Source organism: Chaetodon trifascialis, chromosome 14 (genome assembly GCF_039877785.1).
Source record: "Chaetodon trifascialis isolate fChaTrf1 chromosome 14, fChaTrf1.hap1, whole genome shotgun sequence".
NCBI classification, from domain to species: Eukaryota; Metazoa; Chordata; class Actinopteri; order Chaetodontiformes; family Chaetodontidae; genus Chaetodon; species Chaetodon trifascialis.
In genome coordinates, this window is record NC_092069.1 from 20,571,900 (window position 1) to 20,591,363 (window position 19,464).

Consider the following 19,464-nt stretch of genomic DNA (forward strand, 5'->3'; position numbering starts at 1 on the left):
TAAAAGAAGCAAAACGTTGAACACTGAAACTATAGGTAAGGGATTTGAGGACAGTTTTGGGAGAGCTCTGAAGGGCACAAATAACTCCAGAAGATGGCAGTAATGCAATAATAAGGATGCCAGCTTAGCTAAAAACTCACTGAAGAAGAAGACACACCGACAAATCTCAAAACGGTTGCGAAGCTGCCTGCATCATCCGCCGACCGAGCCAGGAACCGACGAGCAGAACCGGAGAAAAAATGGCGTTCACATTCGCGGCCTTTTGTTATATGCTCGCTCTGCTGCTCACGGCGGCGCTTATCTTCTTCGCTATCTGGCATGTAAGTACACATTTCGGCAGCTTTACATACGACCGTTGGCTTGCCACACCAACGGGGCCGGTGAAAGTACCTGAAAGAGCGAGGAGGGCTGGAAAAGACAGTGCTAACGCTAGGCCAGCTCTGTAGCTACATAGCCGGGACGTTATCGGGCTGTACGTAGATCGCCGCGGTTCTTGGCAACGTCCGAACCGAACGTGTCCAAGCCAACCTGTACGCGGAAACAGCCGCGCGCTCAGTGCCCGCTGTACGTAACATGGAACGCATCCCGTACGCCTAACCGTTGGTTAGGAGCTAAAGCTAGCTAGCGCTGAAAACACCAAAACATGAACTGTTTTGTTTTTACGCGGTATTCTCATAATCACTTTCCATTGTTCGCCTTTAATTAACCATAAATTGACTATGGCAAATGTCTAAAAACTTGTCAGGCCCGTCACATGATTAGTGTTGAGCTAGTAGCTAGCCAGCTAGTTAGCAGCCTTAGTTAACGTTAACTTCAAATCGGCACCGTGATGTTGCTGCTGTCACCTGCTTCCTTTCGCTTCTAGCCATTTCTCGACATGTGACATTCATGCGTGTTACCATCGATTTTATCGTCAAAATGTCACGATCAGTAGTGTAGATTGTGAACGTTAAGGTTACGCAAAGGTGACATCGTGAAAGATGCGGGTGTAAACACCAAGAACCATTTTTGACTATTATGTGGCAAACATAAAAAAATCACAGCAGTTCATTATAAACAAAGATCAGGTGATATATTGGAAATAACCAGTAGCTGCAGGCCAGTTAGACCAAATTAAGAGAAATATGAGATGAAGTATTACACTAAATTGCATTTACTGTATAACTGGGGAAAAAAAATAATATGAAGATAGTTATCTAAGTATGGACATACAGTATATTGTAGTGCTGCAACGGTTAATTGATTAGTTTTCTACTGTTAAATTAATTGTTTACTACAGTACTTTGGTAACCCATTAAGTGGGTTGAGAAAAATAGGTGTAAATTCTCTAATTTCAGCTTCTTAAATGTGAATATTTCCTGTTTTCATTACTCCTCTCTGACAGTAAACTGAATATCGTTGGATTGTGCTTAAAGCAAGACATTTGAGAAAATAACCAACAAGGAACATAAGTTTATTGCAGTTGTTATACTGCAAATGTTCAGTCTTACTGACTCTGCCCAAAGCCAACTGACACTTTTTGTATGTTTGTAAAATGTATATTTATCTCTTCTGTGCACATTGTCACACTGTGATCGTCCTTTCCCCTCAGATAATAGCATTTGATGAGCTGAAGACTGATTACAAGAATCCTATAGATCAGTGTAACACTTTAAATCCGGTAAGTGAAGCCACCTCACCTGACACACCTTCCTTGCCTCTTTGACTGCATGCAGATATGCTCTGTTGAAAGTTTTTTTTCCTTCATTTACTTCAGGATAACTTGATCCGCCTATCTGTCTTTCTCAGTCATTTCTCTGCACTGTTTTGCTAAATAACCTGCCTGTTATGAATTCAGTGATCTTGTCAGCTGTCAAACTCTAACGCCTTTTTGTTGTTTTGTTTTTCCTAACCTGCCTTTTTTTTTTTTTTTTTTTTTACACTTTGTTAACGGCAAAAAGACAGTTGAAAAGGTCAAAAAGATAAAAAGAGTCAAAATTGCATTAAAGGTTTGTACCAATCTTTAAAATGCCCGCTCAGTTCAACTCAGTCTGCAGTCTTGTCATTTTGCACGGTGAAGTGTTTGCAAACGTCTTTTCAGTTAACTAATCTGAGACCAGGCCAGAGTGCAGCTCGGGATTAGACGATGTGCCACCTGTGCCTCAGGTTTTTCACTGTCATGCAGTAGATTAGTTTGAAAATCTTTATTTTTGAAAATTTGTGAGCATTTTTGACTGTTGTGGACGTTTAAAATTATTTTATTTTTATATTTTTCCTTATTAAATTGCAGCTTTAAGGCATTCTGAGCATTAACTGAAGTAACAGATCGTGCTTTCTCTCGTCCTTTTCATACCACATCTATCCAATTAAATTGTGTTAAGCTGCTGTTTGTCAGTAGTGGAGCCACGGTGTGTGTGTAGCAGTGGACATTATTCTCTGGGATGAAAAATGCGGTGTTATTGATCGTAGACAAAGTGTAGCTGTTAACTGAAAAGACTTGCAAATGCTCAAAACATGCATGATCTTTATTACAACCTACCCTTTGTTTGCAAATAGTGTGACTGGTGCAGTAAATTCCCAGTGAACCCAGTCAGTCAGGGAACCTGTTTTGAGTTTGAGACAACAGTAACATGACACCAGGCCTACACACAGTCCTCAGAAAGCTTCTGCATTACAGGATTCACAGTAATTGTGTGAAGTCAGGTGAAGTCATTGGGTTTTCTGAGTTTTCTGAGAGTTGAGGATAGATGGTGGATACTTTGAGCTGTTGGGTGACACCTAATTGCTGTTGCGGGACTTTGATTTGAAGTTTCGACTTGGAAGCTAAACTTAACGAACACATTTCCTGCGAGGTGGAGGCTGCAGTTTGATTCAGCACTTAGCAGCACTAAGCTACTGGATATGAGCTCAGTGTTGGCTCTAACCTACATCACCTGTGGTTTAGAACAGATGGCTGCAGAGTCCCAACGCGTTCCAGCTCAGCAACATTTGGGCCCGCTGATTGGTCAGTGATTTCAGTGGTAGGAGGAGTTATTTTGGGTAAAAACACAGGGTCCTGTGTCTCTAATCCACAGCACTCTCTGCAGTTTTGACCTCGGCCAGTATTTTTTGCGTGTGGAACGCTCAGCTCAGTTGGCACATTTTTTTTGTGCTGTGATCAGTTGTTTTGTATTTGGCAGCACAGTGCAGGATTTCAACACATTATATTAGCCCCTCCCTGCATCTTCCTCTTCCCACACGCCCCTCACCTTTCCATCTGTGGGCTGTTGGTTGCCCCCGCCCTTCCACCCTCTGCTCTTTTTGAATGCATGGCTTCCATGTGGCGCCTCCATCTGCCCCCCTGAACCCCGTACCAGTTCGAACTCTGTCAACCTGCGGCAGGCTGCTGCATCAACACTGCTAGCGCTCACAGCATGGTCCGTTTGTCCGGCAGTGGGACGCTCTGTTTGCACTCACTGCAGAAGATGTTGATGTTGAGATGCACAAATATCCTCCAGAGCAAGTTGTTGATGGGTTTCCCCTTTTACTTGTGGCCAGACTTGATGCATGACGTGTAACCAGGGTGGAAAATTAACCTTTTTTATCCACTTGCAACAGTGTCTAGTAGATTTCTTAATTCTTCCAGCAACTCACATGATTTACCACAAAGTGAGTGGCTGCATGACTAAAAACATCATAGAGACATTTAACCTTGTTCATTGTTTTGCCCCTTCAGAGGACATTTGAAGGTCCTGCTTAAGCCTCACTGTGGGAGTTGTAAGTCGCCAAGTGGGGTCCTTTTTCCTCAGTATTATTTTAGTGTTGAGCTCATTACGCATGTGGTTGGTCTTAATTTTTCACCCTGTTTATTGTGTTACACATAATGTCAGATCAGTGCATGATGAAGCACTGCTCGTGTATTTTGCTCACTGTGGCATTTTTCTGCACATGTAATAATGTGTAGGAATACAAAACATTAAGCTGGGCCTGATAGTGTGGCAAAACGGGCTTCAGTGCACAAATGAAGGAGCATAAATATGCATTGTTAAACTGCAGCTCATTTGTATTTCACTCCTGTCTCTGACTCTCTGTGGAGCGGACTGCAGTTTTTAGATTTCAGGCTCTTTAAATAGCTCAGCTCCCTCTTTTTAAAAAGGCCTCATTGTCTTTGAGGCTCTTTAACTTCTGACCAGTGAGCCTTAACTTCTCACAAGTCACTACATTTACTCCATGCGACTCCACACTTGGTGATATCGCTGCCAGTAAATCAGCACACAGGCTTATGACACCAAGGCAGGCAGTCTGACTGTTGGCTGTTTGTGGATCGTGTCATTTCATTTAAATGTCACTCCTTTCAGCTGGTCCTCCCAGAGTATCTCATCCACTTCTTCTTCTGCGTGATGTTCTTCTGTGCGGCCGAGTGGCTCACCCTCTGTCTCAACTTGCCGCTGCTGGCTTATCATGTCTGGAGGTGGGTGTCTTACATAAAGAATCCTTTGTTTCATCAGTGCAGTTCAGCATTATTAAGTCTGTATTATCTGACACCCTAATGCAACGAACACGTGCAGAATAATCTGACTTCACATGCTGCTTCTTCACCGTGATGCAGGTATATGAGCAGACCTGTGATGAGCTGTCCGGGACTCTACGACCCAACGACCATCATGAATGCTGACATCCTGGCGTTCTGTCAAAAAGAAGGCTGGTGCAAACTGGCTTTCTACCTCCTGTCATTCTTCTACTATCTCTACGGGTAAAAAATGACTTTCCTGCCGCGTTTCTTTGTTGTGAGCTTCCATATTTTGGCTGAACATTCAAAATAATTTGCAGAGGACTTCCATGTGTAATCTGGGAATGTCCCCTTTGATAAAACTGGGGAGATAGTTCATTTCATTCTGCGTGAATCTGCCATATTTCTAACTTTTAAGATGGTAAATCTCCTGATACTGCTGATCCTGAGCTTTTTTTTGTTGTTGTTGGGGGGGGGGGGACTTATTTGATTTCTGGCCCAGAGTTGGATGAGAGGGTCAATGCTGCCATATTGAGGCTACAGCCAGCAGCTGGCTGCCTTAGCATAAAAGCTGGAAGCTAGACTGGCTCTGTCCAAAGGTGACAGAATCCACCTTCCAGCACTTGTCAAGCTCATTAATTAACACATTATCTTACTTCTTTAATTCAGCGTAAAATCATAAATTGTTGGTTGCACTTAATTTTTATGTGCAGGCAAAATTAAACAAGATTTAATGTCCCAATCAGTGCTCGTTAAAAAGTGCTGGTAGTTGGATTTTGTTGCCTTTGGACCAAGCCATGCTAGCTGTCCCCGTCTCACTCTTTAAGCTAAGCTAACCGTCTCCCAGAACGTTGCACTGGTCCTTGAACATTCGCAGTATTTGGGTCATAATTCCCTCTTCAACAAAAGAGATGAAGAAGGTGTCAGTAAGTGTTTAACTCGTTCCACTTTCTCTCATTTCTGACAGGATGATTTATGTTCTGGTGAGCTCTTAAGCCGACGACCGTGAAGGAAAAGGACCTGCATGTACAGTAGATGACCAGACACTATGATCTCGGTGCTGGAACACTGGACCTGCTGGAGACCACCGTTCAGCAACACAAGACGCCATTTCAAGCGGACGACCTCTCGACCCCACACACACAGCGCAGAGTGTCATTTCGGAAACATTTAGCCCGTTTTAAGAGAATATCTCGGTCGCAGCGTTCCTCCCATAAACACTATAGTTTAAATTTTATGGAAAATAAGGACAAACCTGAATGGACAAGTTTTTTTTTTTTCCTTTTTTTATTTTTAATGGTGTGATTTTTTTTTTTTTTTCATGCTTGGGATTTAAATAGTTTTGTTTTTTCATCTTGGTTCCCAACTTTTAATTGTTTACAGACGAGTAGACATTTTCAGGTGTGCGTCATCTGTGAGAATCTGAGCTGCATTTCGCTTTTTCTGTGATTTAGACTCTGGGCTTAAACAGCTAATTTCTACCTGCCACGTGATTCATTATCATCACTAACAAATGACAAAGTGCAAACCAGACTCCTGCTCTCGCCCACAGATACACATGGTCTTAATAAGGAGCATTTTGGGACTTGAAGGCACGGTGACAGCGAGGCCTGAGACGCTTGGGTTGTGATCACTTAGCGAAACGTGCTGCACAGGGACAATCAGTCTGGCTGTCACGACGTCAGTTTTCACTCTGTCTGATGTGTTGTTTCCATTCTTCAGACCCATCTGTCATCACATTTAAATCCTGTAACCCCTGTTGAAATCAATGTGTGAATCCAGAGTAGACCATGACGTGTATGTGACCTGTATTCTGTAGAATTGCCCTCGCAGCTACCCAGAACTTAAAAGGTAGACTCAACAGTACAAGAATATATTCAGCATTAGGCAACAACAGTGCTTTATTCTCTGCTTCGTGCGTTCGAGCTTTGGTAGGAAACTGCTGATGTGCCATACTGTTGAATGTACCTTTTGATATTCCTTAACGTTGTTGTCACTGTGCGTTTTGTTCATTTCCACATCAGATATTCCACAGTTAGAAATTCCCGTCTTTATTTATTCAGTGTTTTTAATTTTACTCTATCAAGCACTCCTCGCAGCGTCGGGCCTTTTTCAGAAATCACATCTGGGAGGTGACATTTCAGTTTTGTTCAGACTCGAGGCCATTAGATGAAATTGGTAAATGTTAGAGTATTTATTGCCATTTTCAAATGTGTAAATTTATCAGGGAAAGGGATGATCATTAAGTCACAGATGAAATTGAGTTTTTTTTTGTTTTTTTTTAATTAAATCCCATCATTGTCACATCTAGAAAATGACAACTTGAGTTTATTTGAATCTAAATAAAAATATCCCACTCTGTTATTATGGACTGAAATGTTTTAACTCAGTGCCTTCAAAGGAAATGAGTACATATTGATTTATTAGCCATAATCGCTGTGACTGTAGGGACTGGATGAAATGTGAAATCAGGTGGAGACATAAGAGGTGTACATAACAAATATGACTTTGACTTTTCCTCTGAAGATTAAATTCAACCTATTTTGGGGATTTTGCACTGTTATTGTAGACTAACAGATAACACCACAGCAGGATTTCCTCATCAGGTTTTTAATTTGGTTACCACGAGGATGGAAACAGCAATATATTAGAGTATTCTGTTAAAGTGCAGTCATCAGAGAATACAATTATATCACACACAAAGAGGAAAGAATCTCTGAGTTCAAAGCGATCGATATGTTCACAGCTGATGAAAGAAGAGAAGAGTGGTGATCATCGAGACACCGAGCGCTCTGTCAGCGCCTCTCTGCTCTCTTGGTACGCTGCGTACCGCTCCCGAAACTCGTGGAGGAAGTTATATTGCTTTGGAAAAGAGGAAGTTTGTGTTATGTTACAGCAAGAAGACTCACAGAGGATGAGCAGCAGCCAAATGCTTAGAAACATGACATCATGTAATCGTCACATATTGTTCTGATCAGTGCATTGTGACACTGGCAACTATCTTCCGTAATGCAATAAGCTAATATTTAAATTAGACCCTGACCAATACTGGCTTTTTTCCACTAGTATCGACACATCTGACAAAATATCTGCCATCGTTTGGTCTTTAACACAAAGACATTTTGGACAAAGATCACTTGAATCTGGTTATTAAAGAACTCTGACTAAGATATGCGGAGGCGTTCCTTTTATGCTTAAAAGAAAGACGGACGAGCACTATAACTTCTAAATTACTGCTTAAACATATTTTGCACGTCTGCATTAAGATTTCTTATTATCAGCGTTACAGATACGTTAACATCTGTTCATCTTCTGAACTGTCCGCTTCCCCTGCAGACTATTAGGAGGATGATTGTGAGTCATTTCAAATTGATGGCGGACCATATTTATTAGGAGGGTCTTTCAAAGTAGTCCCTGCTTACAGCTTGATTATCACTCAACAATAAAGAAACAGTGGTGGAGGAAAAGTCTCTGCACATACTGAGATAAATGGCAGCCTAGAAGATAGGAAATCAGCCTTAACATCTATGATTCCGGTGGAAAATGGTTAGCAAAGTGAGCTCTCACCTTCACAGTCTGGATCGCTCCTCCTCCTCTGTGCTCCCTGAGGATTTCAATGACTTTGTTTGCCGTCAGCGTTACAGAGAGCTGAAGCAGCAGACAGGCAGCGACTGACGGGCAGAAAACACGAGACACACAGATGTAAACTGATCTGAGAGGATTTAACATGTTTTAAAAAAGGTTAACATAAAATGACACACTGGTCTTAGTTAACATGATAAATGACACACTAAAGTTTAAGGGGAAGTTAAATGTTCCTACTTAATGCCGAGCGTCCCAGGCCTCCATAGCAGCTGAGAGGAGAGAAAGGTGCAAAAACCATCAGATGCTAAGATGCTAACTGTGCAGCTGTGTAATAAAGCGTCCCGAGGGTGGCTGTGTTACAGAAAATAGAAGTCTTTGTGCAGAGATGAACTCTGTCTGACACTTCAACCATTCAAAAATACTTCACATATCAGAAAACACAAAGAATATGTCTGTCACAGTCAGGCTATTTTTAACCTGAACTGGTTTCAGAGTTTGTAAGCTTGAGCAGAAATACTCGGCTTCACATTTACATTTAACTCACACATGAAGCGAGTCCAACCAGTTTCTTCCTGTTGTCCAGTGAGGAGCTTCATCCAATCAAAGGATAATTTGTCACATAAACACTCTGATTACTTTCTATTCAATGAATCCTCTTTCTGTTCATGCAGACATGCTTTAGTTAAGTTTGTTATTTATGAAGCCTCTTTCAACCAGTTTTGCATCTTGTCAAGGAAAACCGTCTTTGGGGTGAGAGGTTCACTCGTTTAATGTACATACTGTCCAAGCCCGGTTCCAAAAAAGACCTCTACATGATGAGAAGGGTCTCATTTTGTTTGTTTAACACTGCACTTTTAATGTGAAGCATCAGTTCACTCACTGGATCACAGTCCTCCTGTTGTTCTCGAGGCTGACCCGCAGCTCCTCGAGGATCTGGCAGCACTGCTCCAGCTCAGGAGCGTCTCCGTCTGGGAAGGGCATGTGGTGGACTGTGAAGCCTCGCTGCTGGTAGACCTCCAGCAGGGAGGGAACTCTGTACTTGTTCAGTTCTCCTCTGGTGCAGAAAACAAACACTTCCTGCACCCCCTGGCTCTGGAGCTCCTCTGTTAACCAGACAGAAACACTTACAAACAGCTGCAATCAGGGTAGAAACTGATGAAATGACTGCTTGTATTGATGGAATTAAACTTTATTTTACTGGAGCTGCAAAGAAGAACTCACACTCCACATACCCCAAATCTACTGTATGACTAATCTCAATGCAGCTAAAGTAAGATCTGCTTCTGAACATGGTTGTTTCCAGACTATTTTATTCAAACACCAGTAAGAATCAAGGTCGTCTTACCAACGTCTCTGTCCAGACTCCTGCGGATATCTTTGTATTTGCAACCTGCCGTCATAAGGAAACATTTCTTATTATCAGCTGCATCTTACGATGCAGTAACATGCAGAGATATATTAAATGATTAACTACGTCTTTACCTGGTAGTGCACATATCCCAAGAAACTGTGAGCACTCCACTATGGACAGAGGTAACCTGAAAACATAACACACATGAACACATTTCACCATTTCAAAGCAAACATTTATCACATCACACATACTTATGGTTCCTAAAGTCTCAAAAAGCAGAACAGGAGTCAGAGCATTTAGCTATCAAGCTCCTCTCCTGTGGAACCATCTTCCAGTCTTTGTCCGGGAGGCAGACACTGTCTCTACATTTAAGAGTAGGCTTAAAACTTTCCTTTTTGATAAAGCTTATAGTTAGGGCTGGCTCAGGCTTGTCCTGGACCAGCCCCTAGTTATGCTGCTATAGGATTAGACTGTCGGGGGACATCCAAAGATACACCGAGCTCCTCCGTCCTTCTGTCCCTCTCCATCCGCACGCTCTCATGTCCTACCACGGCGTGTCACTAACTTAGCTCCTTCCCCGGAGTCTCTATGCTTTGTCGTCTTGCAGGTTCCCATGGACAGTGGCTGAATCTGGATTGTGGATTTCAGCTGCATCTCCTGCCTTGGCCCTGCCTGACATCCACTGCAACTGCTACTGCTGTTATTACATCCACTGTCACTGTTACTGTGACTGCATGTCTGTCTCTCTGTCTCTGTCTCTGTCTCTCTCTCTCTGACTGCTTTTCTGTCTGTCTGTCTGTCTGTCTGTCTGTCTGTCTGTCTGTCTGTCTGTCTGTCTCACTCTCCCTCTCTTGCTCTTCCTCTCTCACCCAACCGGTCGAGGCAGATGGCCGCCCACCCAGAGTCTGGTTCTGCTCGAGGTTTCTGCCTGTTAAAAGGAAGTTTTTCCTCGCCACTGTCGCCAAGTGCTTGCTCATGGGGGAATTGTTGGTTTCTTTGTAGATAAAAGAGCTTGGTCTGTACCAGCTCTATATGGAAAGTGTCCTGAGACAACTTCTGTTGTGATTTGGCGCTATACAAATAAAATTGAATTGAATTGAACTGAGAGGAATCACTGTGAGAGACAAAAGTAAAACTCCTGAAACTAACCAGGAGATGTGGAAAGGAGTCAGCTGCTCCTCCCCGACCTCCTCCTCTTCAGATGAGGAGTCAAACTCACTCGTCCTCATGGCTTCAGACTGTTGAGACAGAAGGAGGGACACTGAAATCCAGTGCTGAGAGTCACAGGACAAACATACTCTGTAACATTGCTTTAGCCTGTTTGCTTCACATTTGTGTACATTTATTAACACTGATTCAAAACTATATCATGAATATTTTACATTTTTAGCAAAAAAGTACATGTTTTATGAAAATAGTCATGCTGATTTAACTCTGCACTAATGGCCTTTTGTTTACTACAAAAACAACAAGTCGTATTGGATTCAGGACTTGAGCTGCAGATTGAAGCTGCAGGTCTGCATTTCACTGTGAGCTGGTCCCCTGCTGTGCATAATAACGCCACATCGTGTTACACTACGTGAGCTAAAACACGCTGGGTCTGGTCCTTTAAATAGGCTAACCTGGAGGCTAACACACCAACCTTTAAACCGCGAATTAAACATGCTGGCTAGTAGCTAGCTTTGTCTCCAATACCCAAGACATCTGAAGATTCCGACGAAGACAACACATTATAACTTGACATGGCGTTGACATTTATGTCAGAATGGACGAATCTGCCAAGCGGAACTTGTGTGAATGCTGCTCGGACAGAGAAGTGTTGCTAACGTTAGCTGTGCAGCTCTTCTGTCAGACCGAAAATGAAAACATTCGAATAAAAGCTTTATTTAACATTATCAGACAAGAGTTAAGAGCCGTGTAGCGTTACGGAGATTCATATATGTGAGTGAATTTGAGGTGTAGTCGTGTCGTTGCTCTCACCGGTCACGCTCTCCTGCTGCAGGCTGTTTTGACAGCTCCGTCAGCTCCTGCTTCGATTTGAAAACTCCTTGAGCCCCGCAGCCAATCACATTCAAGTACTGCTCCTTAACCACGCCCCTTCGAAAAACAACGTCTGCGTGCGTGCGCTCGATTTAATCTGCGGCCTGAGCGACGAGGGTGGAGTGTAGATGTAATCGGTGACAACATCCCTCAAATTCCTGGAAATGACAAATTATGACCTGTTTTTCAGAAGCTTTATGATATGGTCTGTTTATTTTTGAAATTTATTCAAGATGTTTGGCTCAATGGAGTCGTAGCAGCTCAAGCCTGACATAAATTCATAGCCGACAACAGGCCTGATACAATACACAAGAATAAAACAGTGCTCCGTAAATGAAAAATGTTTTTCCTATATTGGATATACTGCACATACATGTAAAACTATATGTAGACATGTATTTGTCATTCATACTCATACACCTATATGCACATCATGGCTGTCGGAGTTGCATGACAGATTTTCCTCCACAATTGTACAAAAACAATTCATTTAAAGGTTCTAAGGCACTGTAACGCATAGGCCTATGGTGTTATCTCTTTTTTTTCTGGTGATAACACAGCTCTTTGTCTGTTCGTATATTATAAAGCGGTACTTGGATCAGGACATGTGCACGGCTCGTACTGAACCTGCAGTAAACAGTAAATGACGGAGCTGCTCGCTGAGCGTCGTGCAGGACATCTGCTGTCCGCACAGAGCAGCGCACAGCGCAACAGACTGCCGCCTCCTAACACCGCAAATACTGAAGACAACACTCAGCACAGGAGAAGAAACGATGGAGATTTTTAAGTGATTTTGGATTCACTGCACCCTTTCAGATGTCTGGAGGAGTGATATTGAAGAACTTGAACTGAGGTGAGTTTCATATGGCTTTATTTTAGATGCATCTCTTTCTTCATCAAACTTTCTCTCATGTTTTTTGATGGATTCTTGGATATATGGACACCACCGATGACGCTTGTAAGTGTTGTTAAGATGCTTTTAAGTAGCTGGCATGTACGTCATGGTCTTGCCACCTATAGGCCTGATAAACCTGTGCTTTCTACAGAGCCTATCTTAATTTAAAAAGCACAATTCCCTCAGGAGATCCGTCATGAATGAGGTTAAAAGTGATTTTATGTGGTGTATTTGCATTTTAAAACACGAGGCTATTGCATATTTCATCTTTCAGTTTTTTGCTGATCCTGCCTGTCCTTCTGTCAGCAGACTTAAAAGGAGGGATCTTGGCTCCTGCAGCCATTTCCCCTGCAGGGCTGAGCTCTTTGGCTGGCTTGCCACTTCCTTAGCAGAGGGGCTGCTGGCAGGGGCAACATCGAAGCAGGTACCACAAACAAACAGGAGTATAGACACCAAAGTCATTAAATCAGGTTAAGAATGTTATTGTAGCCCTTCTAATACGTTTATAGGCTTCAAGATATAGTAGGCAGAAAGAATAAAGAATGACAGAATTAATATTTTTGTGCTTAAAACCCCCAACTACTCAAATTAAACTCAGTGTTTGTCTGTTCGTTATATTTCCAGTGTGCATTTGGGTAGGAGGTGATTAAAGATTCACTTTGATGGAAAACAAACACATTGACTTCCCTGCTTTGTGCCTTTTGGTGTGAATGCAACCATCTACGTTTGGAGACAGCAGGTTAACATGCTTTTCTCTGCACGGTGGGCTCACCAGACTCAACTCTGATTCCCTGTTTACAGCTACCAACACCAAGCAGGTAATTCAGGCTGCACAGTTCGTGCACATTAATACCTGAGTGTTTGCAAACAGCCTTGTTTGTGTCTTTGTCTGTACAGGTCATGAAGCCTCAAGAGGCAGAGCTTGTCACTGAAATCTCTAAGGTATTCTGCACCTTCCCTCATCAGCCAGCCTGGCTTTGTTAAAGAGACAGTTCTCTTTGAATTTACAGCAGCAGATAGTTAATGAACACCCCACAAGTGCAATCCAGGTCCAAAATATGTAGAGCTTCCAATATTTACAACCTCAGATGTGTAAAAGTCAATGCTATTGTGCCTCATCAATAAAACGACTTATATATGACACCTGCTGTCTTGTCAGTTACAATGCATGGTCTCGGAGCTGAAGACGGGGTTTTCCAGCGCTCTGCTGGAGCTCAGTAAGATCCAACATGGAGACACGTACCTGAGGGAGGAGCTGGAGGAGAACAGGAGGAGCTGCCAGAAGAAGGCTCTTCGTCTGGAGGCCCTGGTGGAGTCGCTGAAGGTGAGACTCAGATAAGTTTCACTGCTGAGAGAAATCAAATGTGGTTTGGTTACATTGTTTCTTATATCCATGTAATAATTTAAATTACAATTAATGACAGCCACATTAACAGTAACAGACATTTCATCTCTCAGATTTGCCTGGATTCTCTGGAGGATGTGCATGCATTACAAACATAGCACAGAATAAAACGCTGAAACTTACTTCATTTTATGACAGTAAACTCCCAACATCTTGCCATCCCACAGGAGGAACTTGGAGTGATGCAGTGTCAGATCTTGCAGCTGTACAGTAACAGACAGAGACCTCTGCAGGATGGAAAGACCTCCACATCTAAACAGAGAGAAAGGTAAAGAAAAAAAAAACAATTAAGCAAAATACATAAATTGAATTTTAACTCTTTCTACAGAACACAGTGTCCATGAACGTGACAAATATCTGCCAAAGCTTCTTAATCATGTTTTTTTTTAGCAATTACTCATAAAAAAAAGCTGTTTACAACTAGTCAGCAGGCAGTCACAACGGGTGGTAAAACACATTTTTAGACATGTCCAACCTGCAGAGAGACATTTTGCCATCTGTCCACTGTCGTGCAGCAGTGAACCAGCAGAGGCGGCCTGTGAACGGAGTCCGTGCGACTGTTCGTCTGCTCCAGCAGCCTGTCTGTCCAGAGGAAAACTGCTCCTCCACTGTTTCCTGCAGGGCCTCAAGGCAGGACTGAGTGAAGGCACAGGTGAGCAGGTTTTACAGCTGATTGCGACACACACAGACAGACACACAACAATCAGCAGATGACACATCTCACATTTGCTTCCAGAAACACCTGCAGCTGTCCCAACTTTCTTCACTTGGCTTTAAAACTTTAAAGCAGTAAAATGTTTTAAAAAGACACATTTTCAGAAATTTGGGGGATTTGTTTGTCACTTTGTAGATGCTTCCCGTGTATTTCTGTTAGTTAGATTTAGAGGATCAGATAGGATATTAACGCCATAGACCTCTTTTCTTTTACGTGCAGATGCACGACATCAGGTGGCGATGCAACTTCTGCATTCTGAGTGGGAGTACGTGTCAGCCTTAAACCAGCTCTACGAAAAATACAAGACACCACCAGCTCACCAGATGACTGCGGAGCCATAGTGAGTACTAAAAAGTTGCTAAAAATTTAATTTATCAGATTTTAGCTACAAAGGTCTAAAAAAGAAGACATTCAATGCAACAAATTCTTCCTGATTGTAACATCACACATTAACACAACTACAGTTTCATACATAACATATGGAAGCGAGATAAAACACAATATGTGGCCTCAGTTCACCACATCCTGTGTTCTGTGTTGTTTTCCAGTCAGACATATCTGAAGTTTGTGGAGCAGCTGTTACAGCGACATCTGCTCTTCAGAAACACCCTGCAGGAGCGATTATCTGCTGAACACTGGAAGTCTCTGGTTGGAGACATCCTGGTGCAGCTCATCGGCCAAAATGATGTAAGTTTTATTTGAGTTTTTATGACTTCAATCCATTACATTGAATACGGAGCTGACGGTTGCTCATAATTGGGTTTTCCAGACAACCTTCTCAGATATGTACCTTGGATACACGACTACCCTGGCATCATTCCTCTCACTGGAGTTCAACAGACTAAATCAGTCGGAGAAAAGCCACAAAATGCAGGTATTTTAAGTGACACAGCATGAACGTTATTCTGTCATAATGCACTTGAGATGCCAGAGATGCTGATCGATATTTTCTGTCTGTATTTAACAGAAAGGCCAGATGGAGAGAGAGGAAATGAAACTGCTCTCCTTGCTGTTGGCGCCTGTCTCTCGCATACACAGCTACCTGAGCCACATTCAGGTGAGTCAGCAGCTACACAGAGGCCAGGTAGAAGAGCTGCAGGAACACGAGATCTGACACTGCGGGTCAGCTCTGAAGTTGAGGATGGCTAAAGTCGAAACTGCCTCCCAGAACAAGACGTCCAACGTCTGAAAAACACAAGCAGAAGATAAAAACCATGAGGGTGTTTAGTAGAAAACCAAGTCTCAAAAGATGACAAGAGATGTTAAAGACATAATGAACATTTTAGCAGGTTCAGAAACGCCTTTAGAAGTATTAAAAGTCCAAAAACATGGTTGTTAAACTGGTTGTTTATTCTAAAAAAGTTAAACTGAGTTAAACTGAATCCTAACCACTCAACCAAAGTCACATTATATCACTTGATTAATTTTACTCCATCATCCCTCTCTAGAATTTGCTGCAGTGGACGGGCAAAGAGCATCCTGATTGCAGCCTCCTGCTGGGAACTGAGCGAGCGCTGAGGAGCGTTTTGTCCCGCTGTCATGTGATCCTGGAGGAAGATGTCCAGTGGGAGGAAGGAGAAGGAGCTGGACAAAGGTCAGAGCATCATGGGAAAGATTGGCTGGCTCACATCTTAGAGTATAAACGCTGAGGTTGATCAGATGTTTCAGTAGATTGACTCGATCACAGATTTATAGCAAATGCATGTGTTTGTGGCTCAAAATGTACATTTATTTTTTTTGCATGAACAGCAGCTGCCCAGATTCAGTGGCAGGTGGATCTTCTGCGAACTGCTGCAGGAAGAGCCAACAGACCAGAGAGTCTCAGCAGGAGCCAAGCGCTGCAGCTCAGAGGTGAGTGTCGCCCTCTGCTGGCTTCAGACAGTACAGCATGCAGTGGAGAACCAGCAGTGCAAAAACGGTGTTGACGAGCTCAGACAAGTGACTGCTGTCAGTGACATTTACAGTGCGAGTCAAAGGTTTGGACACGCCTTCTCAGTCAATGTGTTTTCTTTATCATTTTCTACATAGTACATTAATGCTGACATCAAAACTATGAAATAAGACATGTGGAATTATGTAGTAAACAAAAAAGTAGTCTAAGCAAAACATGTTTTATATTTTAAAAAGTAGCCACTGTTTGCCTTGATGGCACTCTCTCAACCAGCTTCATGAGGTTGTTGTCTGCCGAATACCTGAAGCAGGTGTGCCTTGTCAAAAGTTAATTAGTGGAATTTGTTGCCTTCTTCATACATTTGAGTATTAGTTGTGTTGTGCAGAGGTAGTGTTGGTACACAGTAAACAGCTCTATTTGACTGCTGTAGTAATCCATACTGTTTAGGCCAAGAAAGACAAGCATTGGACACTGGACCAGTGAAAATCTGTCCTTTGGTCTGAGGAGTCTGATTTTTGGTTCCAACCATTGTGTCTTTGTGAGACTCAGAGGTGACAGGATCATATCTGCAGGTGTAGCTCCCACTGTGAAGCATTTTTACATGTTTTAGCTCAATCAGTTAAAGTTCTTACCTCCACCCTCCTTCCCACAGAGATGACCAGCAGGCTGTCAGCCTCACTAACGGAGTCGACGGCTGTCACTCAATGCGTCTGGAGTGCTGGTCCTGCAGCCCAGTAAGGAGAAAGGGCTGTGGAAGAGACCGGACCATCCCAAACCAGCCGGCCCGTGACTGTGGACACACCTACTGCTCTCTCCTTACTCCCGACACCGCTGGATGGGGAGAGAACAGCGACTCGGGCCAGGGTACCTTCAGCCAGCCTACCCAGAAAGGCACCAATGAGCTGGAGGGACCTCACACCAACCACTGCCTCGATGACTGTGAGACAGACCCAGATGACACCTCAGCCTTCGACTACTCCTCTGTCACCTCCTGCAGCCCGGACGGCACCCTGCGCAGGGACATGACGGGCAGCAACAGTGGGGACGATGAAGAGGAGGACAGCCAGGTGCCTGTGCTGTTAAAGCCTTCATATAGCCAGCAGCAGCAGCAGAGCAGGGAGGCACCCAGAGAGAGGACTGTGTGTCTGAGGTGGCAGATTCCCAGACTGACCCCTCACCCTCCCCTGAGAAAGCCTCCATGTGTGGACGTGCCGGCGCCGTGCCTCGTCAGCTCCTACGGGAAGAGGATAGTCAGTGTCAGGAAAGGGTCGCCTCCTCTACATCCAAAAAGTGCCTTCAGGCCCATCTGGGATGATCCATCCAAACAGGTATCTAGTTTTTGTTACATAAGAACTGTGGTCTGTCCATACGGGACGCACTTTTGAAAAGCGGGTCAGAACATCTATAAATCTGTAATGCCATCAGAAAAAATGAAAGATTGAACTGAAAGAAAAAAACATCTGCATATAGTTGCTTAATACAAAGAAATATGAAAATAACTGGCATGGGATGCATGTACCAGATTTTCATAGTTCTTGAGAAAATTTTCAGACTTGACAAAACTCGTCCAGAGACACTGAAGGCTTGGCAGCGGATCATAAATCTTCTCCATATCTCCAAATATCATTTGATCACTATTTCTTCAATCAATGAATCCCATATTTTCCTGATAATTCCGTTCAGTCTGTTTTCTTATCAGTAATACCATCAAACCTGCTCTCTGTACTGTACATCCATGTCACTTCATGTACCAGGCTGACTCAGCTCCAGAGAAAGACAACAGACAAGGCTTCATACCGATTCAAGCGCCAGCGAGGCCAAGCTTTCACAATTTCAACCCGAGCAGAGAAAATCTGAGGTAAGAGTCTTCATCAGGTAGAATAATGACTTTTATTTTAGTGTAATCACAGGTAGGCACAGTGTAAAATAGAGAAACTGGATGAGTGAGATGACTTTTACCTGTTGCACTTCTTTAGACCAGGCCTGCTTCAGCAGCGAGGTAATCATGCAGCAGCCATGAGTGGTGGAGGATTGTGGGACGACAGTGAGGACAGCGAAGGCCCCTGCAGCACCGTTTGACCCCCCCCCCCCCCCCCCGCTGTCCTCCTCAGAGATCAGAGGACTATCACTAAAAACTGTTGCACAGAAAACTTTGGAGTTACAAGCAAACATGAGGCCAAGCTGTGATTTCTTTGATGGATACATCTTCTCAAAAGGCCACCACAGCAGTGTAAATGCATGAATGACCTGTCAGTGACTGTGAAAATGGACAAGGTATTTTTCTTGAATTTCTGTTAAATCTGAAGCTTTTGTGATCACTGTTTCATCTTTGCTCGGTTCATCGGAATTAGCAGCATTTTGACCTGTGGGATAAAAACTTGAGAACGTGTTGGGGGTTACGATTCTTAAAAAAAATGACCAGTAACACAGACTTTTTGAGAAAAACATCTTTCATTCTCCAAGCACAGCTTTGTCTAAATACTGAAGCGATTCCTAGCTGATATACATCTGAAGAATCCAACTTAAATATTCATAACCGTATTTTTTTCAAGCGGAAGTGAGACGGTATTCTGTGATGAGATTATATCAATGTGTAGCGAAAGGAAGATACTAGCTAAGTAACAGGTTTTTATCCAGGACTGAACTTATACATTTAACGGAAGTTTGTTTAAGAAACCCTGCATACTTGCTCTCAAGCGACAAGTTAAACTAGTGGAGGACCGTTGTCACTCTTCTCCTTGTATGGTCAATATGAAGCTACAGCTAGCAGCCGGTTAGCTTAGTTTAGGTAGCACAAGGGCTGGAAACGGATAACCTGGCTATATTTAATAACAAAATCCACCTACCAGCAACTATAAATATCACCAATTAACAAGTTATAGCTAGTTTGTTGTTTAATTTGTCCAAAAACAATGTGTTAAACAGCCGCTTGTCGCTTTACAAACTATTTGTTGGCCAGGCACACTAATATCCTGGAGTCTCCACTGGTTGCCTAGCAACTGCTGAGCGCCAGGAAGTAGTCTGGTCCATACTCTACTGCTGTACTGTAAATCAGCTAATTGTCGTTTTCACACGTTTTTTTTTGGTACATATTAAACAAAAGACGTGTAA

The 19,464-nt window shown here is 43.0% G+C and overlaps 3 protein-coding genes across 12 annotated transcripts; 2 read left to right on the forward strand and 1 right to left on the reverse strand.

The window, feature by feature from the left end:
- Positions 1-156: 156 nt before the first annotated feature.
- On the forward strand, positions 157-7,633 carry cnih1 (cornichon family member 1). 2 transcript variants are annotated; one of them, XM_070978553.1, is made up of 6 exons: positions 159-320; positions 1,592-1,660; positions 1,941-1,988; positions 4,317-4,429; positions 4,568-4,711; positions 5,436-7,016. In XM_070978553.1, exons 1-6 carry the CDS (start codon positions 240-242, stop codon positions 5,461-5,463), a joined length of 483 nt encoding a protein of 160 aa, XP_070834654.1. In that variant the 5' UTR covers positions 159-239; the 3' UTR covers positions 5,464-7,016. The 2 variants fall into 2 exon arrangements, with proteins under 2 accessions (XP_070834656.1, XP_070834654.1); XM_070978555.1 differs by lacking the exon at positions 1,941-1,988 and having other exon boundaries at positions 157-320; positions 5,436-7,633.
- Positions 7,066-11,455, reverse strand: cdkn3 (cyclin dependent kinase inhibitor 3). The gene is made up of 8 exons (XM_070978552.1): positions 11,388-11,455; positions 10,557-10,645; positions 9,536-9,591; positions 9,399-9,443; positions 8,934-9,156; positions 8,291-8,322; positions 8,036-8,139; positions 7,066-7,330 (listed from the first exon to the last, which is right to left on the reverse strand). Exons 2-8 carry the CDS (start codon positions 10,634-10,636, stop codon positions 7,241-7,243), a joined length of 630 nt encoding a protein of 209 aa, XP_070834653.1. The 5' UTR covers positions 10,637-10,645; positions 11,388-11,455; the 3' UTR covers positions 7,066-7,240.
- A 626-nt stretch (positions 11,456-12,081) lies between these two features.
- LOC139341829 (rho guanine nucleotide exchange factor 33) lies at positions 12,082-18,523 on the forward strand. 9 transcript variants are annotated; one of them, XM_070978538.1, is made up of 16 exons: positions 12,082-12,300; positions 12,652-12,766; positions 12,967-13,160; positions 13,240-13,284; positions 13,502-13,666; positions 13,915-14,015; positions 14,263-14,399; positions 14,682-14,802; positions 15,011-15,149; positions 15,232-15,336; positions 15,430-15,519; positions 15,911-16,056; positions 16,212-16,313; positions 17,006-17,681; positions 18,108-18,211; positions 18,330-18,523. In XM_070978538.1, the coding sequence occupies exons 3-16, from the start codon at positions 13,053-13,055 to the stop codon at positions 18,430-18,432; spliced, it is 2,142 nt and encodes a 713-aa protein (XP_070834639.1). In that variant the 5' UTR covers positions 12,082-12,300; positions 12,652-12,766; positions 12,967-13,052; the 3' UTR covers positions 18,433-18,523. The 9 variants fall into 9 exon arrangements, with proteins under 9 accessions (XP_070834639.1, XP_070834645.1, XP_070834647.1 ...); XM_070978544.1 differs by having other exon boundaries at positions 13,075-13,160; XM_070978546.1 differs by having other exon boundaries at positions 13,079-13,160.
- Positions 18,524-19,464: the final 941 nt, after the last annotated feature.